This window comes from Ochotona princeps, chromosome 12, assembly GCF_030435755.1.
Source record: "Ochotona princeps isolate mOchPri1 chromosome 12, mOchPri1.hap1, whole genome shotgun sequence".
NCBI classification, from domain to species: Eukaryota; Metazoa; Chordata; class Mammalia; order Lagomorpha; family Ochotonidae; genus Ochotona; species Ochotona princeps.
Genome location: NC_080843.1, coordinates 63,898,931 through 63,921,445, shown reverse-complemented (window position 1 = coordinate 63,921,445; position 22,515 = coordinate 63,898,931). Strand labels below are relative to the sequence as shown.

General features: G+C 40.6%; 1 protein-coding gene across 6 annotated transcripts in view; it reads left to right on the top strand.

Annotated features, from left to right (window-relative positions):
• The window catches only part of CDK8 (cyclin dependent kinase 8), a 99,285-nt gene that overhangs the window by 34,483 nt on the left and 42,287 nt on the right, over positions 1–22,515 (top strand). For 5 of the 6 annotated variants that reach the window (XM_058670948.1, XM_058670947.1, XM_058670946.1 and 2 more), the window contains exons 2-4: positions 10,037–10,112; positions 15,490–15,600; positions 20,526–20,666. In XM_058670948.1, coding sequence (XP_058526931.1) covers positions 10,037–10,112; positions 15,490–15,600; positions 20,526–20,666 — 328 coding nt within the window. Of the gene's footprint in view, positions 1–10,036; positions 10,113–15,489; positions 15,601–20,525; positions 20,667–22,515 lie in introns of those variants that run through there. The other variant, XM_058670949.1, reaches the window with a different exon arrangement.

Here is a 22,515-nt window from a genome sequence, read left to right as displayed (position 1 = left end):
GCATCCTAAAACAGGGTGTGGGTTGGGCCGAGCTGCAACTGCAAGGGGGTGGACTGGGCAGGACCAAGCAAACCTCCACTCACAAGAAGAACAGAAATCAGGATGGAGCACAGGTCATGGTGAACTAGGCTCTTACACCAACTGGTCTGCATGAGCCAGGGATACTAGGCCACAGCATCAAAGGCAAAGGCTGAGACAGATGAGGGACTAAACTAACTGGGTCAGAGCAACCACTGGCACCTGTGTAATTTAGGGGTGGGAATAGGCTCAGTTGGGGAGCTGTGAGAGTACACCATTTCTGGGTTGGGGATCCCACGGGAGAGTGCGGGGGCCAGTGTTGTAGCCCTGCCTGGCCTGGCCTGGTCTGCTCCCAATCCCAGCTCTCACGCTCAACAGTGGGAATAGTGGCCCCACAGGGGAGCTTCCTGTAGCTCCCATACTGGGTTCTCCCCTCCTCCGCCTGGTCTCAAGTGTGCTGGTTGGGCACTGCGGCCCAATCTGGCATGGCCAGCCTTACCTTGGCATTTGCCAGTGGGTGCTGTGGCCTGGCCCACCCCAGCCAGCCCGCCCCCAGTCTTGGCCCTAATATGAACTGGCTGGTGTTGTGGTCTGATCTGGCATGACACACACACCATTCTGGCTCTCAGATTTGCCAGCAAGTGATACGAATTAGCCTGGCCTGGTTCACCCCAGACCTGAGCCAAAGGTAAGCCCATGGGTAACCTGACCTGGTCTAGGCTGCTTCCTGTCTTGGTTCTTGCACTCACCTGCAGGGACTGTGTCCTGACAGAGGAGTTGTCCAACTCCTCCATCAGAACCTGTCCCAATGCCAGGTTTCGCATACACCAGTGGATCCGTGGGCCAACCCTACTTAGTCCACCTCCTGTCTTGGCAGGAATAGTAGCCTTTCCTGACTGGCCCTCACCCACTCCAGTTTTACTGTTGGGTATTACAGCCCAGCCAAGCCTGGTCCAAACCGAGACACAGCTCACACATGGCTCAGCAGGGGCAGCAAGGGCAGAGACCTACTCCAGCCCATCCTACATCCACCCTGGTTCTCACAATTACCAGTGGGTGCTGGAGTCTAGCCCAGTCTGGCATACCCCAGACCCAGTCCACACCCATGCCAAGGGAGACTATATCCATGTCCAGACCAGATCGCAGCCCCTGCTCTGGCCTCCACGCACTCCAGTCGGACCCACAACCCAACCAGGGCATCAAGCTCCCCAAGCAGGCCTCCTGATTTCAGCCACAGATTTCGTGTGTACCAGTGGTTGCTCTGACCCCATTTAGCATAGCCCCTCCCCTGTCTTGCCCTTTGCCTTCAGATGCTGCAGCCTGGTCTGGCCCAGCCAGCCTCCAGTCCTAATTCACTGGCAGATGCTGGAACCTCTCCCTGCCCAGTTTGCTCTCATCCCTGGCTCAAGTACACCAGCAGGTATGGCAGCCTAATCTGGCATGACCTGTGCTCCATCCTAGTTTATGTACTTGTCAGTGGACTATAGTTTGCTCAGCTCTGCCCAGTCTGCCCCCTTCCAAAACCAACTCACATACTTGCTGAGGGATGGAACTACCCTGTCCCGCCTAGGCGTGGACCACATGCTCATCAGTGAGAGCTGTGACCCACTAGGGAAGTTTCCCAGGTTCCCTAGCTCAGCTCGGGATACTCCCAGATCTAGATATCTTGCATGCCAGCAGGTGCTTGTCCCTTACCTGGCAAAGCCTGGCCCTGCTTTGTATGAACTGGTGTGGCCTGGCCCGCCCCACTCTCTATTTTAGGGTACCCATGCAAGTCTTACAGCCTGGACCTTCCCTAGCCCCAGTACCAGTGAGTGTTGATGAGTTCCATGATCACGTCTAGTTCAGCCCATCACCATCCCAACTTTCAAGCTAACCTGTGGACTTGTAGTTTCATAGGGTTGGGCCCACATATCCCCCACAGAATCCATCCCTGGATCTGGTTCTCTTGCATGCTGGTTGGTGTCATGGTCCAGTCTGATGTGACCTATCCCCTGATTTGACACTCACAGTCAGGTACAGGTATCTAGCCCTGCCAGACAGGCCCCCAGCCATAGCTTGCATATGCACTGGCATGTGATGGTCAGCCATGTTCCATGTTAACAGGGCCAACCCAGGGCTCCTGTGTGGGCTTGTATATCAGTCTGACCCTTAAAGATCTTCAGGTCTCTCCTGTCCAAACCACCAAATCTCAATCCCCTTGCTTACCTGCAAGTACAGTGGCCCTGTCGTTGGGTGTCCCTCAGGATTCATTCCTCATCTACACATACAGTGGCCTTATCCATGGATGTCCCTAGACAGTAATTTCACACCCCCAAGACTCCAGAGCTCGCCGATGGGCCCACAAACCCACGATCGTCCCCCTGCCCCCCACCTAGCAGCAGTGGATAGGGAACTATGATCCCCAGCAGGGTGCCTGGATCGGCATGGGTTCCCCCAGCCATAGCCACATGATTGGAGGATCCAGACACCTGTGCTGCTGCTCAGACTTACTTGAACTCCGCCTGCCAACATGGCAGTAGTGAGCAGAGCCGTGGTCCTGAGCATGCCTCGAGCTGTCTGAGATCCGTCCCCACGTGGTCACTATGGACAGAGGAAATTCTCAGACCTTGGGCTTGGACAAACCCAGGACTTTCCCCCTGCCTAGCAGCAGTGGGTGGAGAGCTAGGATCCCCAGCAGGAAGCCTGGTTGGGCATGGGCTCCCTCAGTCACAGCCACATGGCTGGTGGATCCAGATACTTGCGCTGTTGTTCAGACTTACTGGGTTCCATCCACTGGGGCCTATTTTTTTTTTTTTTTCATTCCTTCACTTCTGTGTGTCCTAGTCTGTTTAGGCTTAATGCCATCTGTTTCTTCTATCATGAATGTTAGAGGATGGAGTGATTGTATGTGGCCAATATTAAAATACAGTTCTTGAAGCATAGATGCAGTGAGTATAATTTTATTCTTAGTAAAATTAATTTAAAAATGACAGTTTGGGAAGATGATGTAAGAAAGATTGATAAATGGTTTGATGGGAAATCCCCATAGTCTGATTATCTCTAATCACAACTTTATAAATGAATAGGTGGGAAAAGACCTAGATTTTCTTTCAGCCTTCCAAGAAAAAAAATCTGCATGGCTGTTTGTCTAAGCAGTTTAAAAAATGTAACATGAAAGCTAATAAATTTGACTTGAATTTCATGAGGTAATACAAATAAAAATTTTGTTTTGTAACTTTTTTGGAGTTTGACCTCTGAAATTGGGATAATTTTGAATTTCTTTAACCTGTCTTTTTCACCCAGTGCTAAGCTCCAGAAACTCCACCCAAACTTCCAAGAAATTCCCTCCAATCTAGAATCAGTAGTGCTAATAATCTTTTATACTTGATCTTAGCCAAAAGGCCGAGAAGCGATACTAATAATCTTTTGAATACAGTTATACTATTGAGCAGAATCTTCCAAAGAGCAGAACATGTTATTGTGACAAGGTTAAGCTTAAAAAGCTGTTAGAATTTCATTGATCAGGTGATTATGTAGAGAGCCTCTTCTGTTGTTATACTAAAGGCTTTTCATTACATATACTATTATATGAAACAGAAATGACTTTTAGATATTTAGTACTCTGGAGATTACACCTGAATGTACACTGACAAATTCTGATTATTAAACAGTTTATCGTCTACTTCTAAGCTTAGTGCCTAGGTCATCAAGTGTAGATTTTCTATAAACAGAAACTTGCCCAAGTATGACATCATAGACTGTTCTGTCTACTAGTTTACTTATTTAAAGCTTTGCTTAGTAGTTGAATGTAATTTCCCACCAACTAGAGTGCACTGGATTGCACCTAAAAGAAGGGGGCTTAACTATCAGCCACTGGTTTGGATGCTTATTTTAGAAAAATTGTATACACACTGTATCCTGGCATTAGATGTACATGTAGGAATTTTACAGCTCTCATCGTTAGAAAGGAACCAATGTCCAAAATTTAGAAATTCAAACTAATAGGATTTATATTTCAAGTTATTTGGGCTATACAAAGAACATGCAAAATAAAGCCTAATCATGTCTGTTTCTAGCTATGTGGACCTTGTACCGTGTCCTGGGCAGAAGTTCAGGGCTGTCACAGTAGCCCGTGGTGGCATGTTTTCATAGTGTTAAACTGTCGCCTGCCTCTGTGTGCTGTTCTCTGAGCACGGCACGCATTTGCATGCTTCTGTAGTTCTGTGTGTGTGGTTTCCAAGTCTGGCATATCACTCATAACTGTTGATTTTCTCTATGCAACACCTCACTGTCTTCCTGAAAAGCTTCCTAAGTCTTAATGGGTTTAAGTAGAATTTCTAAAGCTTTTTTGTGTCTGGCTCCAATGCTTCAAGACACGTTATGTCTCCTGTATTTCTAGTATGTACAACACTATATGGCAGTTATTCACTCAGATAATCTGCTTCCACTGGATCTTAGTGAAACTAAGGAGCAAATTATTTACATTTCCTGTGTGCCTTTTATTAAAGAAATATATGGATGGGTTAAAAAAATACATGTACCATGTCAACCACGAATTACTATGATACAAAGATTGTAATTACATTTTGTGATTCTCAAGGGGATGTCGCCTTAAAGTGAAATATCTTTTTTCAAATTGTTTGATATTCTCTCAATTGCACTTATTTCCAATAATTTACTTTAATGAAGATGTAATTGCTTAGGGTAGGAGAGCAAGGACTGATTACAGACTAGAATTTGTCTTTAGTTCATTAGGAAACTCATGTGCCAACTTAAGCATCATAGAATATGACATACTCCCCAGTTAGCAATATGGTTAAATCAATATGCTGAATATGAAAGTGTAACAGACTTGTTCTGATCCAAATTTCACTTTGATTTTATGTCCTTAACCTTTCTTAAAAGATTTATTTATTTTTGTTGCAAAGTCAGGTATACAGAGAGGAGGAGAGACAGAAAGATCTTCTGTCCGATGATTCACTCCTGAATCAGCTCAGCCAGAGCTGAGCCAGTCTGAAGCCAGGAGCCAGGAATCTCTTCCAGGTCTCCCACGTGGGTGCAGGGCCCCAAGGCTTTGGGCTGTCCTTGACTGCTTTCCCAGGCCACAGGCAGGGAGCTGGATGGGAACAGGGCTGCTGGGATTAGCACTGGCACCCATATGGGATCGTGACTCCTTCAAGGCAAGGACTTTAGTTGCTGGGCCATCATGCTGGGCCCTGTCCTTAACTTTTTTAAGCCTCAGAAGTTTTTCAGACTTAATACTAAGTATAGACATTTTTAAGGCCTTTTCCATATAAATTCCCAAAATTATAAAATAATTTTGTAAAGGTCATTGCCATGAAAAAAATCTTTTTCCAGAGAAATAATATTGTAATTCTGACTCATTTTCTTGAAAATGTGTAAAATATATTTCAAGGGCCTGGTGCAATGGCTCAGTGATGAATTCCTTACCTTGCATGTGCCAGAGTTCCATATGGGTGCTGGTTTGTGGCCCAGCTGCTCCAGTTCCCATCCAGATCCTTGCTTATGACTTGGGAAAGCAATGAAGATTGTACTACGGCCTTGGGATCCTGTACTTGTGTGGGAGACTGGGATGAAGCTCCTGGCTCCTGGCTTTGGATCAGCTCAGCTCCAGCCATTGAAGTCACTTGGGTAGTGAGCCAGCAAATGAAAGATCTTTCTCTCTGTCTTTCCTTCTCTCTGTAAATCTGCCTTTCCAATAAAAATAAATAATTAAAACATTTTTTTTATCCTTGATGTTAAGTAGTTGATCAGGGTGGGAAGGATCAAGGGTTAGCAGAAATTGGGTGTGATCATGATTTCCAAATTTTCCTTTTTCCTGTATCTGGGGGAAGAAGCCACAGCCAGACTTGCAACCACCCCAGTACCAAGGAATAGAGACTGGCCACCTGATATGAACCCAGGGTCTCTGATTTGGAGCGTGCTCCGAGGGTCTGCTTAAGTGATTCTGACAGTTCTGAAATGCTGTGCATCTCACCCATCCAAGGATGAGGAAATCTTGTCAAGGTTCATTTGCTGACACAGTCCATCCCATAGTCTCCATTTGCCCAGATATTTGCTGTCAATACTTGGCTGGGGTAGTTGTCCAATTTATCCTGCTCTCCTTCCTCTGCTTTGGTACCAGATGTCCTCTGCAGGCTCCAATGGGCTCCCATATCTTCTGTGTGCATCCAGGTTTGCCATCCACTGTTCGTCTTTTCCATTGAGGAGCACCCATTCTGACGCATGCACTCTACAGTCAGACAATCAGTCGTGGACTTGAGCCCTCATATCCCTGCATGCCCCCACCTGTGCCATCCCTGAGACCTCCTGCAAACCCACACACCAAGCCCAGCAAGTGCACCGCTGGGGGAGGGGGCAGTGGGCTTTGCCTGCACCATTGGTGCCCCAGGCTGTCTACCTCAGTCCCTGCTGGAACCTCCACCCAGGGCTCATTGATCCCACAAGCCAGGATCTGGGCATGCGACTTGGGTCCTGCCAAACCTCCTCCTGGGACCCACAGACCAACCACCCATCACTCAGGCAGGCCAAAGGACTGAGGCCAGACAACCTGGGCCCCACAGGGCCCATACCCCCCGCCTCCCCATATATCTGAAAAAAGAAAAATTAGGCCAGGCGACTATGGTGGCACTGGAATGGTTAGCACAGATTTGGCATTGACTAGGTCCAGGATGCCTTCCAGCTTTTAGCTGGTTTTGTTTTTTTTTTGTTTTTCCCCCAGCAGTGTAATACTTGCTTAGGTACAGTCCAACCTAGGCTGTTGCCACAGCTGGGGGAAAATAAATAAATCTGAAAAATATCTATTTAACCATAATGTTGTAAACTGTTGCTGATGTTATGTTGGGGCTTTTAATTGATTGGGATGATTCTCTGCCAGCTCTACCTTCAGACCAGAGATGGTCTCCCCAACAAGCTGTTGAACTTATCCGGACAGTAAGATGCTGGACTCTGTTTGGTATATGCTTGCAATGAAAGAATCTCAACTGAACTTGAACTATGGTAATGCAACAAGGTGGAGGAATCCACCGTGGGGGAAGGATTTGGGGAAGGGTGGGAGGAATCCCAGTGCCTATAAAAATGTGTCACATAATTCAATGTAATTAATAAAACTAAAAATATATATATATCTAAAAAGAGATAAAGCAATGCAAATCTTAGTAATAGTTGGAAATACAACTGAGGTGGCCATTGTGGTGCTGTGGGTTAAGTTGCCACTTTTAGACACTTCGCTGTGAATGCAGCTCCCTCCTCTGGTGACAGAGACAGCAGTTGATGGCTCAGGGGTGTGGGCTGCTCCCTCTGTGTGGAGACTCAGATGGAGTTCTGGGCTTCCAGCTTCATGCTGGCTCCACGTGCTGCAGGCATTAGGAGAATAAAACAGTGAATGAAAGATCAGTCTGTTTCTGTCTGTTCGCCTCTTAAATGAATGAAAATAAGTAAATAAAAATTAAAATGATAAAGTGCTGGGAGCAGGCATTTAGCCTGGAAGTTGAGACTCGTGTGTCCTGCACCTGAGGCCTTGGTTCAGTCCCAGCTTCAGCCTCTGGTTCCAACTTCTTGCCAGTGCAGCCTCTGGTTGTCAGCCGTGGTGGCTCCAGTAACTGAGATGCTGCTGCCCAGAGACTTCATTCGTATTTCTGTTAGGGAGGGAAGAAGTGGATATGAGTTTTAAATGAACTTAAATTGTTGATTATTTTCCAGTCTCGTCTATCTTCTAAAAAAAGATCTTTAAACTATAGTTTATTCTAACAGTTGCCCTGTTTCCTTTCCTTTGGATAATTACCTACATACCTATTTGTATCCCATTCATTTTGCCTTTTGCAATATAAATCCTTCTGTTATATCACTGCTAATATCATATCTTTGCCTAGTACATTATCCAGTGGTAACTGCATTTCTAATTTCACTAAATATTTTTTAAGTTCTTATGTTATTAGATTTCTCTGCATCTCTTGGCACAGTTTACTGTTCTGCCTTTTTTGATGTTTTTTTCTTGTGACAGTCTTTGTGTTATTTTCATTGAGACTACTCTCATGGCGTTGATTATTGTGTATATTCTGATTACAGCCAATTTGCCTACAGCTCTCTTGAGCTTCAGACATGTTTATTTAGCATGGCATGAACCATACCAACCTTTACGTCTCATGGCTCCTAAAAACTCAACCTACACAGAAGAGCCATTTCTGCTTCCCCCAGCAATTTCTTCTTGATGTGTCTCTTATTTTAGTTGATAGTGATGTCAATAGTCTGCTGGCCAAGATAGACATTATTATTTTAGGCTCTTCTGTGTTAGCCCTGGTAGTAAGTGACCAAGTGCTATTGGGTATACCTTGTGTCTCTCCACTTTCTAACCTCTTACTGAAAAAATTTTGAAGAATTCTTCCTGTTTTTTTTTTTTTTTTGTAAGATTTATTTGTTTTTATTGGAAAGGCAGATATACAGAGAAGAGGAGAGACAGAGAGGAAGATCTTCTGTCTGATGGTTCACTCCCCAATTGGCTGCAATGCCTGGAACTAAACCATTCCGAAGCCGGGAACCAGGAACTTCTTCAGGGTCTCCCGTGTGTGTGCAGGGTCTCATGGCTTTGGGCCATCCTTGACTGCTCTCCCAGGCCACAAGCAGGGAGCTGGATGAGAAGTGGAGCTGCTGGGATTAGCACTGGCTCCCGTATGGGATCCTGGTGTGTTCAAGGCGAGGACCTTAACCGCTACACTATTGTGCCAGGCCCAACTCTTGCTGTTCTTAAAAAAAGTTCCATGTTCCGCGTTCTAATCTTGTCCTCAGCCTCATCTCCGCTTGTATATTGTGTCCGTTCTCCTTCACATATGTCATTTTCTCACAGCTCATCTACCTGCAACCTTGCTTGGATATCCCTGAAATCCTGTTAGAGAGTTTACAAGATTAACAGTATTTTTATAATAATAATGTATGATATTATTTACCTTTCTCATGAGTGTACAGTTGGTTTTTTTCAGAGATGACGCAGGATGTGGTGATGCCATTCTGCTGGTGGAAATGTGCTTTTGTATTTCTACGCTTTAATTTAAGAAAAATATTTTAACATAAGCATTGTCTATATGTTTGGGAGGTATTATTTAACATTTTGGTATATATATGTTCTTATATATACCAAAATATATAAAATATTCGTGTGTTTTAAATTGTTTGAATTTTTAAACTACAAAAGGTCTGGAGAGACCTCATTGATCCAGGGAAATAAAGCTGTCCTGTGTCTAAAAAAGTTTCTTAGCATTTATTCAAACCTTAGTTAGATGTTATGTATTTTTTTTTTAGAGTTTTTTATTTTTATTACAAAGTTAGATATACAGAGAGGAGGAGAGACTGAGAGGAAGATCTTCCATCCGATGGTTCACTCCCCAAGTGACTGCAACAGCTGGAGCTGAGCCAATCCAAAGCCAGGAGCCAGGAGCTCTTCCGGGTCGCCCATGCGGGTGCAGGGTCCCAAGGCTTTGGGCTGTCCTCAGCAGCTGTCCCAGGCCACAAGTAGGGAGCTGGATGGACGCGGGGCCGCCAGGGTTAGAACCAGTGTCCTTATGGGATCCCGGCGCATTCAAGGCGAGGATTTTAGCCACTAGACCCTGGCGCCGGGCCCTGGATAGGTTTTATAAACAAATTGTGTGTGTGTGTTGGGTACCTGCAAACACAGTCTTTCTCTCTCTCACTCACTCACACACACACACACACACACACACACAAGTGTATGTATATTAGAACATAAAGAACCCATTACTAGGAGTTAGGATTATTGTATGTACAGTATGTATTGTACAAATATGTATAAAGACATATGCATATGTCTTTCCAAGTAACTGTGGAGCCTTGGACAAGCCTTTTGATTCTTTTATCAAATGATAAAAATTAACCTAGCTTATCCCAACAGTTTTGATGAAATGTGAAAGATGGCAAATGTGTATTAAGTATTTGACTTATTTTTAATTTGAACTTGACATAAATTTAGGTTTGTCTGTATGTTAATATAACTTTGTTTTCACAGGAAGGATGATAAAGACTACGCTTTAAAACAAATAGAAGGAACTGGGATCTCTATGTCAGCATGCAGAGAAATAGCGGTAAGTGAAGCTGCTTGTCATTATCAGCTGACTTGCAAATGTCAGCTCTGTAGGTCTGTGTATTGGTTTGTTACATTAATTGAATATTGGTGAACATTTTCATGTCAGCAATCTGGGCAATATATTTGTTTCCTAAGATTAAGTAAAAGGTGACATGTAGTTCTAGCAAAAATTTTTATTTAGATTTATGGTGAAGTTAATGTTTACATAAACAAATGTTTTTACCGTCAGTATTGTTGATAGTTGTGGGCTCAATTTTTATTTCCACTTGCATGTAGTAAAGGTTGCCAGTCCATATAAAATTGCTTCCGTTTTAAGAGTGGAATTAGTGTGAATATTTGTCAGATTTAATGAGATTATATTTGATGTTTATTGTATCTTTACATTTCAGTATGCAAAATAAATGCTTTTTCTTTTGGAAGCATTGCTTTCCTGTGGCAATGAAAGTCTCATTTTGATTCCAAGGGGAAGTGATTCTTTATGTTAATAAGTTAATAATTAGACATGGATTTGAACTGAGTTTTACTTCTTCAAGATTTACTTCAACTTTTACTGTTATAAAAGTGTAGGTCTTGGGGGCTCGGCAGCGTGGCCTAGTGGCTAAGGTCTTCGCCTTGATCCCATATGGCCACTGGTTCTAATCCCGGCAGCTCCACTTCCTCTCTGTCTCTCCTCCTCTCAGTATATCTGACTTTGTAATAAAAATAAAATAAATCTTTTAAAAAAAAAAAAAGTGTAGGTCTTTTCAGGTTTTATTCAGAATATTCTAGGATATGTATTGCTTTCTTTGCTTTTGTGGTTTGTAGTCCTTCTGTTTACTCAGGGTGTATTCCATCATAGCCTGGGAATCCCAATTTAAACAGTTGTGCTTATTGATCAGATTCTGTATCAATGAACCTCAGTCAGCAGTCACTCTTAATGTATAGATCAATAAGAACAGAGAGTAGAGTAGTAAAGTTGGAGAACTACAGACCAGTTCAGGTTTGGGAGGATGTGTAAGAAGTATTGCTGATGGGGAAGTGTAGATGAAAAGGAGGACATACGTCAACAAGGCAAGCAATCTGCATAAAGTCTTTAAAAATGCATGTCATGGAAGCAGCATTCTTTCAAAAAATTTTCTCTGCCAAAATAATCATTGTTTAGTCTTATGATTCCCCATTTTTAAGTAGGGGCAAGATACCTATATGTTAATTGTCGGTTTTTAAACATCTTTTGTATATATACTAGTCAATTTTTTAATTCTTTTGAGATAATAAGCAGATAACCGGATTGGTGTTTTCCCTTTATTTTTAGTAATGACATTTATGGCTTATTTTTTTCTTGATACAGAATTTAATTTATATTATTGTGAAAGCTTAATGCTTCACTAAGTAAAAAGTTAAAAAGCTGAAAAGTAAAAAGACAATAGTCCATTAGAAATGTAGGCAAGGCCTATAAGCAATAATCAGAGGAAAAGGTGTTAAGCTTCACTTACAGAATAAATGTTAAAATAGTCACAGATCATTAAAACAATGTTAGTATGTAATTCTTAACAGTTTGACAAATAGCTATATTTGAATAACTATATTTGCAGCAGAATTGGTGTACGCATTTCTACAGACATATAAGAAAGAACATGTGATAATTTCTGTCAGTTTTGGAGTTACAATCCACTGCAGTGGTTGGTGTCAGAGTCAGGGTGTGATTACCATTGGTGGGGACAGGGAGTGACCAGAAAGGAGTTAGGGAGCATTGTGTGCGTTGATCTTTCTGTTAGTGAGCATATGGGGGTTTATTATGTGAAAAGCCATTATGGTATGTGTGCTTTTCTTTGTATTATCTTTAATAAAACACTTTTTATAAAACAGTTTCATTTAGTTGAGGAAGAATCATGTATCACATATATGTTGGTAACTGTAAATGCAGTTAGACACAGAGAAATGGAAATGTATCTTTAATATACTTATGATTTTTTTAACTTAAGATGAGCATAAATTAAATTTTGATTAACTATAATTTACTGATTTTTAGCTCTTGCTGCTGTGTTGAGCTGAAGAAATTTTTTTTTAATGTAACATGGCTTCTAGGTGTTAGCATTTTACCTATTTATTTAAACATTTTTTTAAATTTTTATTTGAGAGAGAGTGGCAGGGATAGAGATCCACTGTGTAGTTACTCCTGAGACGTTTGAAGCAGCTGGAGCTGGGCCAGGCCCCGGCTGCAGTCAGGATCCTACAGCTCAGTCCATTTGTTCTGTGTGGGTGCCAGGGATCCAAATACTTTGAAGCAGCACCTGCTGCCTCCTGCGGTGGCATCAGCGGGGAGCTGGGATAGAGGGGGCAGACCCAGACCCAGGCACTCCAGGGTGACAGTTGGTTGTTGCCAGTGATAGCTTTCCCTCTGCACCAGACAGCCGCTTCGCTGAAGAAGTCTTCACACTGGCTACCAGAGCATCCTTGTGTTGACAACTTGTAAAGCTGGATGATTTTAACTCTGCTCTTTATTTTTCATCTACAAAGAGTCCAGTTTTTGTGGATGATATGATACAGAATTTGAATCATTTCTTCCCTAAAATTCACATATTATATATTGGAATATATATATATATATATATATATATATATATATATAGTTGTAATAACATTTTAGGAAAACATTCCATAGAATTCCATAACACCTCCGTTAAAACAAAAGAAAATATGTGTGGGTCTATTTCTGAGACTGTCAGTTCCATTAATCTCTTTGTCTAAACATATGCCAGGACCAGATCACTCTGTCACTTCAGCAGGAGCATAGTTAGGTGATGTAAGACCAACAGCTTTATTCTATATAAGGATTGTTTGGAGTTTTTTTTGTTTTAAACTTGAATTCATACAGTAAAAAGTAAATGGAAAAAAGGGATTCTGATGTTTTTGTTAGTAGTTTTGAGACTGCCCTTGCATTTGTCGATTCTTCTCAGGAAAGTCCTGTGTCCCACTTTATAATGTGTCCTCCTATGATCACACGCCATTTTATTCTTTAGTAGCACAGTGACACATTTCTTTGACAGTGTTCAACACATGGCTCCTGCTCAGCAAGTCATTGTAAAAGGGAATGAGAGCGAAGACAGAATTGCATGAGAATTTAAATCAAAGAGCATTGTGCATTTTTTAAAAGATTTATTTATTTTTATTTTTAAAAGATTTATTTATTTTTATTACAAAGTCAGATATACAGAGAGGAGGAGAGACAGAGAGGAAGATCTTCCATCCGATGATTCACTCCCCAAGTGAGCACAACAGCTGGTGCTGCGCCATTCCGAAGCCAGGAACCTGGAACTTCTTCCGGGTCTCCCACGTGGGTGCAGGGTCCCTAGGCTTTGGGCTTGTCCTCGACTGCTTTCCCAGGCTACAAGCAGGGAGCTGGATGGGAAGTGGAGCTGCCGGGATTAGAACCGGCGCCTATATCGGATCCTGTCATGTTCAAGGTGAGGACTTTAGCCGCTAGGCCACGCCGCCGGGCCCTAGCATTGTACATTTTTAACCTTATTTTAATGTAAGTGGTTTGTCTTGTGTATCACCACAATTCCCTGTGAGCTAGAACCCCATTAGCTTTGTTGTTTATTACAACTATACATGTGTGGATCATCAATTCTAATAGGCCTCCTTAAATTGGGAGGGGAGGACACAGACTAAGTTTCAGTTTTGCTTTTTAAGACTCATTGCCACCTTAATCTGAGCATCTCAAATTTGTCTTCCGCAAGAGTTTAGCTGAAGATAAGTTTGCATAGTTTTAAAAAACTGGCAATAAGTTTGAAATAATTTTTTTTACTTATACAGTGATCTTAACTCCAACTATCGCTATGCTTAAGACTTATGTTTATAATTTATTTTTCTGTGAAAATTTAATAATAGAAAGCAGTGTAGTTTTGATAATATTAGAGGTTTTATTCCTTACTATAAATGGTATTTGTTGGCAGGATATTGTTTTATGTATTGTTTATTTGTACTGCAGTCATTCAAATTAAATGTGGCGTGTGATAAATGGAATAAATCAGGTTGATGGTGAATTATGTATTAGAAGTAGTGATCTTAATAGTTACAAAAATACTTTTGCTGTCAGTTGAATTGAAAAAGACATGATTTCGTTGATAGGAAACCTGGTGTCAGTGTACTTAAACCTGTGTTTTCAAAATATTTTTACATAGAATCCTCAGAAGCACAGTATGTAAAAGTGAGAGCTGACTCAGAATGTTCCTGTGAAGGCAGCCCAGAGTAGGGGGAGGGAGGTACCTGCTGGAGTAACGCATAGAGCTGTCACCAGTGACTCCAGCATCCCCTTGTGAGTGCTTGCTCATGCACCTGCTGCTCCATTTCCAGTCCATCTCCTGTTTTCCCCTATGGATACTTACATGGATTGAAAAAGTTTCAGGAAAAAATTGTTCCTGTACTGAGCACATACAGACTTTCTTCCTTATTATTATTTAAACTATTACAACTGTAGCATTTCTGTTGCATTGCATATCATGGATAGTCTGGAAGATGTTTTAATATAGGAATATGTATGCATTCAGTAAAGCAGTACGTGGTGAGTTCTGGATTTGGTTCCTGGCGGGTGATGTGTAGTCAGCTCCCTTCAAATGTTGGGCAGCAACCATAAGTCCAGTTGGCTATTAGCTCCAAGGCCACAGCGGGAGTGAGCTGGTGCCCTGCCCTGTGTTCTGTGACTCAACTTGGGTATATGATAGGTAGGTGCATTCTGTGCTTTCCATATATCATGGGTTAATCAGGAGGTGACAGCGAGTTGATAAGCATCTGTATGCATGATGGAATGTGCTCGTCCGGAGACAGGGATAAAATTCTGATGCAGGCTGCAGCCTGGCTGGACCTTGAAGACAGTAGCGTGAGTGAAATAAGCCAGATGAAGAAGGACATGGATTGTGTGATTCCAGTTATGTGAATATTTAGAACTGACACATTTTTAGAGACTCACAGAAGAACTGAGGTTACCAAGGGTTCAGGAAAGAGAAAATATGGTTAATTTTGAGTGTAGAGTTTCTATTTGGGATGATAAAAAGTTGAGACACAGTGGTTAAATGCCACTGAATTATATAGTTAAGAATAGTTACAAAGGTCATTCTTATGTATATTTTACTGCAGTTAGAAAATAAACAAAATCACCAGCCAAACAACAAAATACATTCTCTCAGTTATACCCTTTCAGTATCTTTTTTTGTATAATTTTTTTTCTCTATCATGTGTTGCCTGGATTACCAGTGTTCCTCAAAATTGTGTGACTGCCAATTTGATTTTAAGATTGCATACCACCGAGTTTCTGTTGCGTTTGGATCACAAATTGTGTAGTTTCTAACCAGTATCTTTGTGAAAAAAATGTTTAATAGATTTCCATTGTTTTGCAGTTACTTCGAGAGTTAAAGCATCCGAATGTCATCTCTCTTCAAAAGGTGTTTTTGTCTCATGCTGATAGGAAAGTATGGCTTCTGTTTGACTATGCCGAACATGATCTCTGGGTAAGTGATTGCTGTGGACACGAGTTGCTAGCGTCAGTAAGGTATTGCTTAGAGCTTATCCTGGTATGGAAGCATACATTTAAAATAAAAACCAGGTTGTAGGATGTGGTTGATGCATTACCAAGGCTCGAGTATTTGGCTTTGTATTGTTACTCTTTGATCCTCAGTCTTTTAACAGATACTAAAGAAAGCAATAGAACCTTCAAAGTGTAAATAATTCTTCAGCAATGTTTCATCTATGCTTGGATAATATAAAAAGTAATAATTTCTGCTATAAAATTTAGGCGTGGGTCTGGTGTGGTAGCCTAGTGGTTAGCGTCCTCACTTTGCATGCCCCAGGATATCATATAGGCACGATTTCATGTCCCAGCTGCTCTACTTCCCATCCAGCTCCCTACCTGTGGCCTGGGAAAGCAGTGGCGGACAGTCCATAGCCTTGGGACCCTGTACCTGCTGGGGACCTGGAAGAAGCTCCTGGCTTCGAATTGGCTCATCTCCGGCTGTTGTGGCTACTTGGGGAGTGAAGCGGCTGACAGAGGATATTTTCTGTCTTTCCACCTCTCTGTAAATCTGACTTTCCAAAATATTTAGGAGCAACGTATTCTATTTCATTAAAATGAGAATGTGGCATTATCATAGAATGAACCTGTAATACTTAGGAGGCTAGACTGAGACCTTATGGTCTTGTTATTTGTCATGATATAAGGCAAATCTTTTAATAGCTTTAAGCTGCAGTTTTCTTCATGTGTTAAATGCAAATACTTTTCCAACATTTTTATAGGAATTTTCTTGGGAACGATTTTTCGATTTGAAGTCGTAATCTAATTATACTCTACAAATGTAGAAAAAAGATTTTGCTTATTAAGTGTCATCACAATTGATATTAATCCAATGCATTTCTTATTTTTTGAAAAACTTTACTCTTATTTTTATTGGAAAGTCAGATATACAGAGAGGAGGAGAGCCAGAGAGGAAGATCTTCCGCCTGATAATTTACCCCCCAAGTGGCCACAACGGCCGCAACTGAACTGATCCGAAGCCAGGGGCTTCTTCCAGGTCTCCCACACGGGTGCAGGGTCCCAAGGCTTTGGGCCGTCCTCGACTGTTTTCCCAGGCCACAAGCAGGGAGCTGGATGGGAAATGGGGCCTCCGGGATTAGAACCGGCACCCATATGGGATTCCAGTGTGTGCAAGGTGAAGACTTCAGGCACTAGGCTACTGCACTGGGCCCACATTTCTTTTTCCTCTGTAGTAACTCAGTATTGTATTTACTTACATTGGACATATTCTTGCAGGGGATAGTTCTTTGTGAGTACAAGGTTTACTACAAAATGAATTTATAGCTGTTTTTATTGGACTTGGGATAGCAATGTTTTGTTAGAAACTTGGACCCAATTAACTCTTTGAAGACTTTTCCAAAATTAAGTTATTATAGTTTATTAGTATAAAATTTGGTAATCATAGTAGTTGACAAACTTATTCTAGGAATCATAATTTGTCTACATGAAATAGAAACATCTGCCTTAGTATTTTGAATTTTATTAAGCAGATTGTTTTTAAACTTGTTATTTGAAAAAGTCTTACGTAGCTATAAAAGTACTCACTTCATTTAATAGTTATATGTCTAAAAATCTGAAATAGTACTTTGAGGATAGACGTTTTGGTGTGTTCAGTGAACATTTGTGATTATATAGCCCAAGTAATTTTGAACTATGTTTTCAAAACTCCCATGCTCATCAGTGATAAAGAAAATGGAAGGTAATTTATTCCTTTAAAAGGCTTCAATGGAGAGAGCGAGGCAGATCTTCAGCTTGCCAACTGCCTGTCCAAATGACCTGAGCAGCCAAAGCCAGGAATCCAGCACTCTACCCACATCTCTCATGTTTGCGGCAAGGGCCCAGGTGCGGGGCCAGTTTCCACTGCTTTCCCATGTACATGAGCTGAAATCAGAAATGGAGCAGCTTGAACTTGAACCTGAAGAGGGCTGTCTGTGTTGCAGGTGGTAGTCCAATCTGTGGTGACACAAGGCTGGCCTCAAAACCATCTTTAAATATAGATTACAGTTTAAAACACAGTTTTACCCTACTTTTTAAACAGCTGCTTTATTTTTATGAGATATAGTTTTTCTGGTACTTAGTAAGGTCTGTCATGGCATTTGTCAAAATCTTCAAAGTAATTCAGATTTTTATTGATTTGTGGTTTGTAAGTTTAAATAAAAAACCTTGAAATAAAAGTAAAGCAAGGCTGGGCAATGGCTCACTGGCTAAATCCTCACTTTGCAAGTGCCAGGATCCCACCTTGCAAGTCTTGACTATTTCCACTTCCCACCCAGCTCCCTGCTTATGACCTGGCAAAATGGTGGCAGATGGCCCATACCCGTGGGACCCTGTAACCACATGGGAGACCCAGAAGTTCCCGTCCCCTGGCTTCAGCTTGGCTCAGCTCCAGCCATTGCGGCCACTTGGGGAGTGAACCAGCAGATGGAAGATTTTTCTCTGTCTCTCTTCTGTAAATCTGACTTTCCAATAAAAATAAGTAAGTCTTAAAAAAAATAAATAAAAATGAAGCAAATGCTATTACATCTATTTTGGAAGCTTAATTCACTTCTGAAAACAGTAAATTATTTTACTAATGTCAAAGTTAGCTTCATTTTCATAATTTTAACATTCTAGATATTACAGCTTATCTGGCTTTAATATACTTTCATATTTATGCAGTAAATATTTGTAGATAAGGTTTCTCATTACTAAGTTGGTTTCATTGAAACTTTTAAAATAATTTTTTAGTAAAATTTATTTAGAATTATATTGGAATTTTTTGTTTTTTCAAGCTGTCATCCAGAGTTGATGGTGGTTCTACATCTGTCTTTGAGTATTCTGTTATATTTAAAGAAACATAATCAGGTCAGAGTTGAATTACCTAATTAATTCTGTTAAATTAGGGTAACCAATATTAAATTAAAATAAAACACATACTGAAGGCTAATATGCAACCAAATGATATAATCTAACTTGAAGAACACATTTTACAGTTCACATGTTTAAAGAATCATTTATTATCAGCTATAGTGAAACATAGGAGATGGAATTGTATCCTATATGACTTATAGTTACTGATGTGTAATACTTAACTTTACCTTAGGTATACTTCAATAGATTGTATACAATGTTATAGTGTGTGTACATTATCATAATTAGTTTTCTCATATCAGTACTCGTATAAGCCAAAATATGGCTTCGGTGTTCAGTTTCACTTCGAAATTTCATTTACTAAAACATAAGCAGTATCCATTTCTTCCTTTTCCTTAAAACAGAAGTGTTGGAGTTGATTGTCTGGAATGAGGCAGCAGTGGCTAGCAAAAGCAGTTAGCAATGAAACGTTATTTTTAAAAAAATCACTGAGGTGTTAATGAGGTGTCATGGTATGCATACCATGTTTTATAGCCTTGGCATATAAAGAAAATGAAGGTAGGAAATTCCCTTACCATAGTTTTTATTTTAGAAATATTGATGAAAATCATTTGTAATATGTTGATAGAAGTATTAACTGAAGAATTGTATATGGAATCAATTCTCTTACTGCCCCTACATATATTTTTTCTTTCCTTCACTACTCTGGCAGGCTTTTCATTTGTTTAAGATATGCTGTTTTAACTCATGTTTCCTAAACTTGGAGAGCCAGTAGATGATATTTAGAACATATCTGATTGTCACATCGCATTTTAGGACCAGTGACAAGCCATTGTAGGTGATTGCAGCCTTCTTGGGTGTGTTTGCTCATAAGGAAAAGCATTAAGGTGGTGTAACGCTGCTGTTAATATAGGTGCTCGTGCTATGTCAGTGCTGACTAATGGCTTTACCCTCTCACTAGATATTCTTTATTATATACTTTTCCCTTGAAAGCTAAAATTACTAACCTACAATGCTAAAATTCACTCCTATATTCATTATGTCTGTCGATTTCAAGAATCTGCCTGATACCCCGTTACAAGTTTTGCTTCAGGGTCTCTGTGTAGTGCCTGGGTCGCGCATGGTGGTGTGTAAGCTGGAGCTGACTGCAGCTTGGAAACTTTGCTGCAGTGTGACTGTGTTTTAATTAAGATGAAGAAGCCTGTCCAGAGAGTAAAACTTTTTTTTTAAATATAACTTTTGCAGTACTTTCATTTATAAAGTTGTATTTTGTTTTCTGGATATACAGCTATCCAGATGCTTACATGGGGTGGCTCAAGGCAGTTTTTCCCGCTCAGCTGCATCTTCCTTCCTCTCTTCCTTCCTTTTCCCTCCCTCCCTCGCTCCCTCCCTCCCTACCTCCCTTCTTCTCTCTCCCTTCCTTCTGTTTGTTTATTTATTTGGAACTGAGTGTTATAAATAGAGACAAGGAGATGCAGAGAGCTGTTCTGTCACTGGCTCTCTCCCCAGGCAGGACTGAAACCAGGAGCTCCAGCTGGGTCTTTTACATGGATGGCTGGGGCCCAAATAGTTGCACCATCTGCTGAATCAGAAATGGAGTGGCCTGGACTTGGACCAGTGCCTATGTGGCATGCTGGTGTGTCAGTCAGCAGCCTACTGCACTGTGCCACAGATGTCAGCCCCACAGTCTGTTCTTCACAATCCTTAACAAATATGAGTCAGCTGTACTGCAGAAGTCAGTAAATTCTAATTGTATTTAGAAAAATAAAACCAGTGCTTCCTACATCTGTGTTTCGAGCATTTATTTTTTGAGATGGTGTCATGTAATTAGGAAATGATGTTTTAGCTTCAGTTATCAGGAAGTTTTAAAGCTAGATAAGTTACTCAAGCAGAATATGAAAGATTATGTTTTCAAGTATCCTTTTAATCCATGAATATTTCTTTTGCTGTTACAAAAATATTTGAACTATCTTTCCTGTTTTGTTTTTCAAGTGATATGTGTATTTTTTCTTTCAGCATATAATCAAGTTTCACAGAGCTTCAAAAGCAAACAAGAAGCCAGTTCAATTACCTCGGGGAATGGTGAAGTCACTGTTATATCAGATCCTAGATGGCATTCATTACCTGCATGCTAACTGGGTGTTGCACAGGGATTTGGTAAGTCAGTCTGTAGTTGAGTTTGAACCAGAAAGCTGCATTTGATGCTTTTTTATTTGTGTCAGATTTTACTGCTCCATCTAAACGTATTGACTTTGAAGAGAAATGAAGAATAGAAGTAAACACTTGTTTTCCTAAACTTTTGTTTCCTTTTTTTAGTGTGTAAATAGATTGATAATTAGATGATAGGGAAACTGGAGATAAGTATGTTTATGAACAACTTAGAGACCAGTAAAAATTAAGTTACATATAATAAGCAGAAAATACTAATTCTGTATAGCTATTTTTTAAACTGCACTGTCCCAGCGGTAGCCCGTTAACCCATAAACCTGTATAATCATAATGAAGTATGTTATTAGAAGTCTTTAAATATTCAGGTGCATTAAATTTTTAAGAATGTAGAAATGACAGAAATTGGTTCTCATCTTGATGTGACAATGCGTGGGTATTTTTTTTTTTTTTGTCCATCTATTATGGTACATTTATCAAGTCTTCATAGATTTGAATATTGGTCGTTCTTTTGTCTAATTGCTCTGTGCTGTTTGTGCTTTCCTTAGCAAGGGTGGTAACCGTAGTGAGGTTTTTGACAGCACGTTCATTTCACATGTCAACGCGGTGCCAGAGGATATGATTTTTATCTGTAATCTCATGCGTGCATCGAAAAATCCTGTAGATTTGAAGGTAGAAAGGTGGAACTTAACCTTTACACAAAACGTTCTTTCCAAGCTTCTGTGGGTTGGTCTTCAAAGAAGCTGTTTCAGTGACACATTTTCTAGTTTGCTTGTTCATTTTCTTTCTCTCTTCTCTTCTCTTCTCTTCTCTTCTCTTCTCTTCTCTTCTCTTCTCTTCTCTTCTCTTCTCTTCTCTTCTCTTCTCTTCTCTTCTCTTCTCTTCTCTTCTCTTCTCTTCTCTTCTCTTCTCTTCCTGCTCTTTCTTCTCTTTCTTTTTCTTGTTTGTCAGTTTAAAAGAATTATGGAGAGGCTGGGGCAGGTGTCATCCACTAGTTCACTTCCCAATGGCCACAACAGCTGAGTCAGACCAAACCCGGGAGCTTCATGCAGGACTCCCACACGGGTATTTGGGGGCCCAGACACTGTGGTTGTCTTCTGGAACAGATAGGACTCAAATTGGCAACCGTATGGGATGCCAGCATGGCAGACAGCTGCTTAACTCTGAGCCGTATATCAGCCCCTATTCCTTTCATCTGCTTTAAGAATTTGCCTTAAAGTACATTTAGTATCTTCAGTCCTCATACCTACAAAGCATTTAAGTTGGAACTAGTAACATAGCAAGAATATAGCTGAAATATTTTCCTTCTGCAAGCTCTATTGTTAGTGGAATTAGACTGTATTACTAACAAAGGATTTATAGAAAATACAACAAATCCTTTGGCTTTTAATGAAACAAAAAATTTGACCTTTAGAAGTTAGTTGAGGAAAGGCATTTTTACTTTTGAGCTATACGATTTTTTTTATAATTACTAAAGGAGTCCAGCTTGATGCTAAAGATTATTTTTCCCCTAGAAGGGAAAATTAGAAGAAAATTATTTATATATAGACTCTTAAGTTAAATATAGACTGGTTTTATTAGCCAGTAACTTGAATTGCTCACATTAGTATTAACTTCAATAATGAAAATAAATATGAAGTTTGACTTGTTTTTATCTTTTGGTAAAGGTCTTTTGTGATGTGGCTTAAACATAGAAAAAATATAGTGTAAGGGTCGTTTTGGAAGTCTCAAATATGTGTCAAGAATAGAATACTTGAATACTTGGGGATCAGTGTACCCTAAGTATAGTTGAGTGTTTGTATATGATTTAAAGATAATGCATCATTTTTACAAGTGGTTA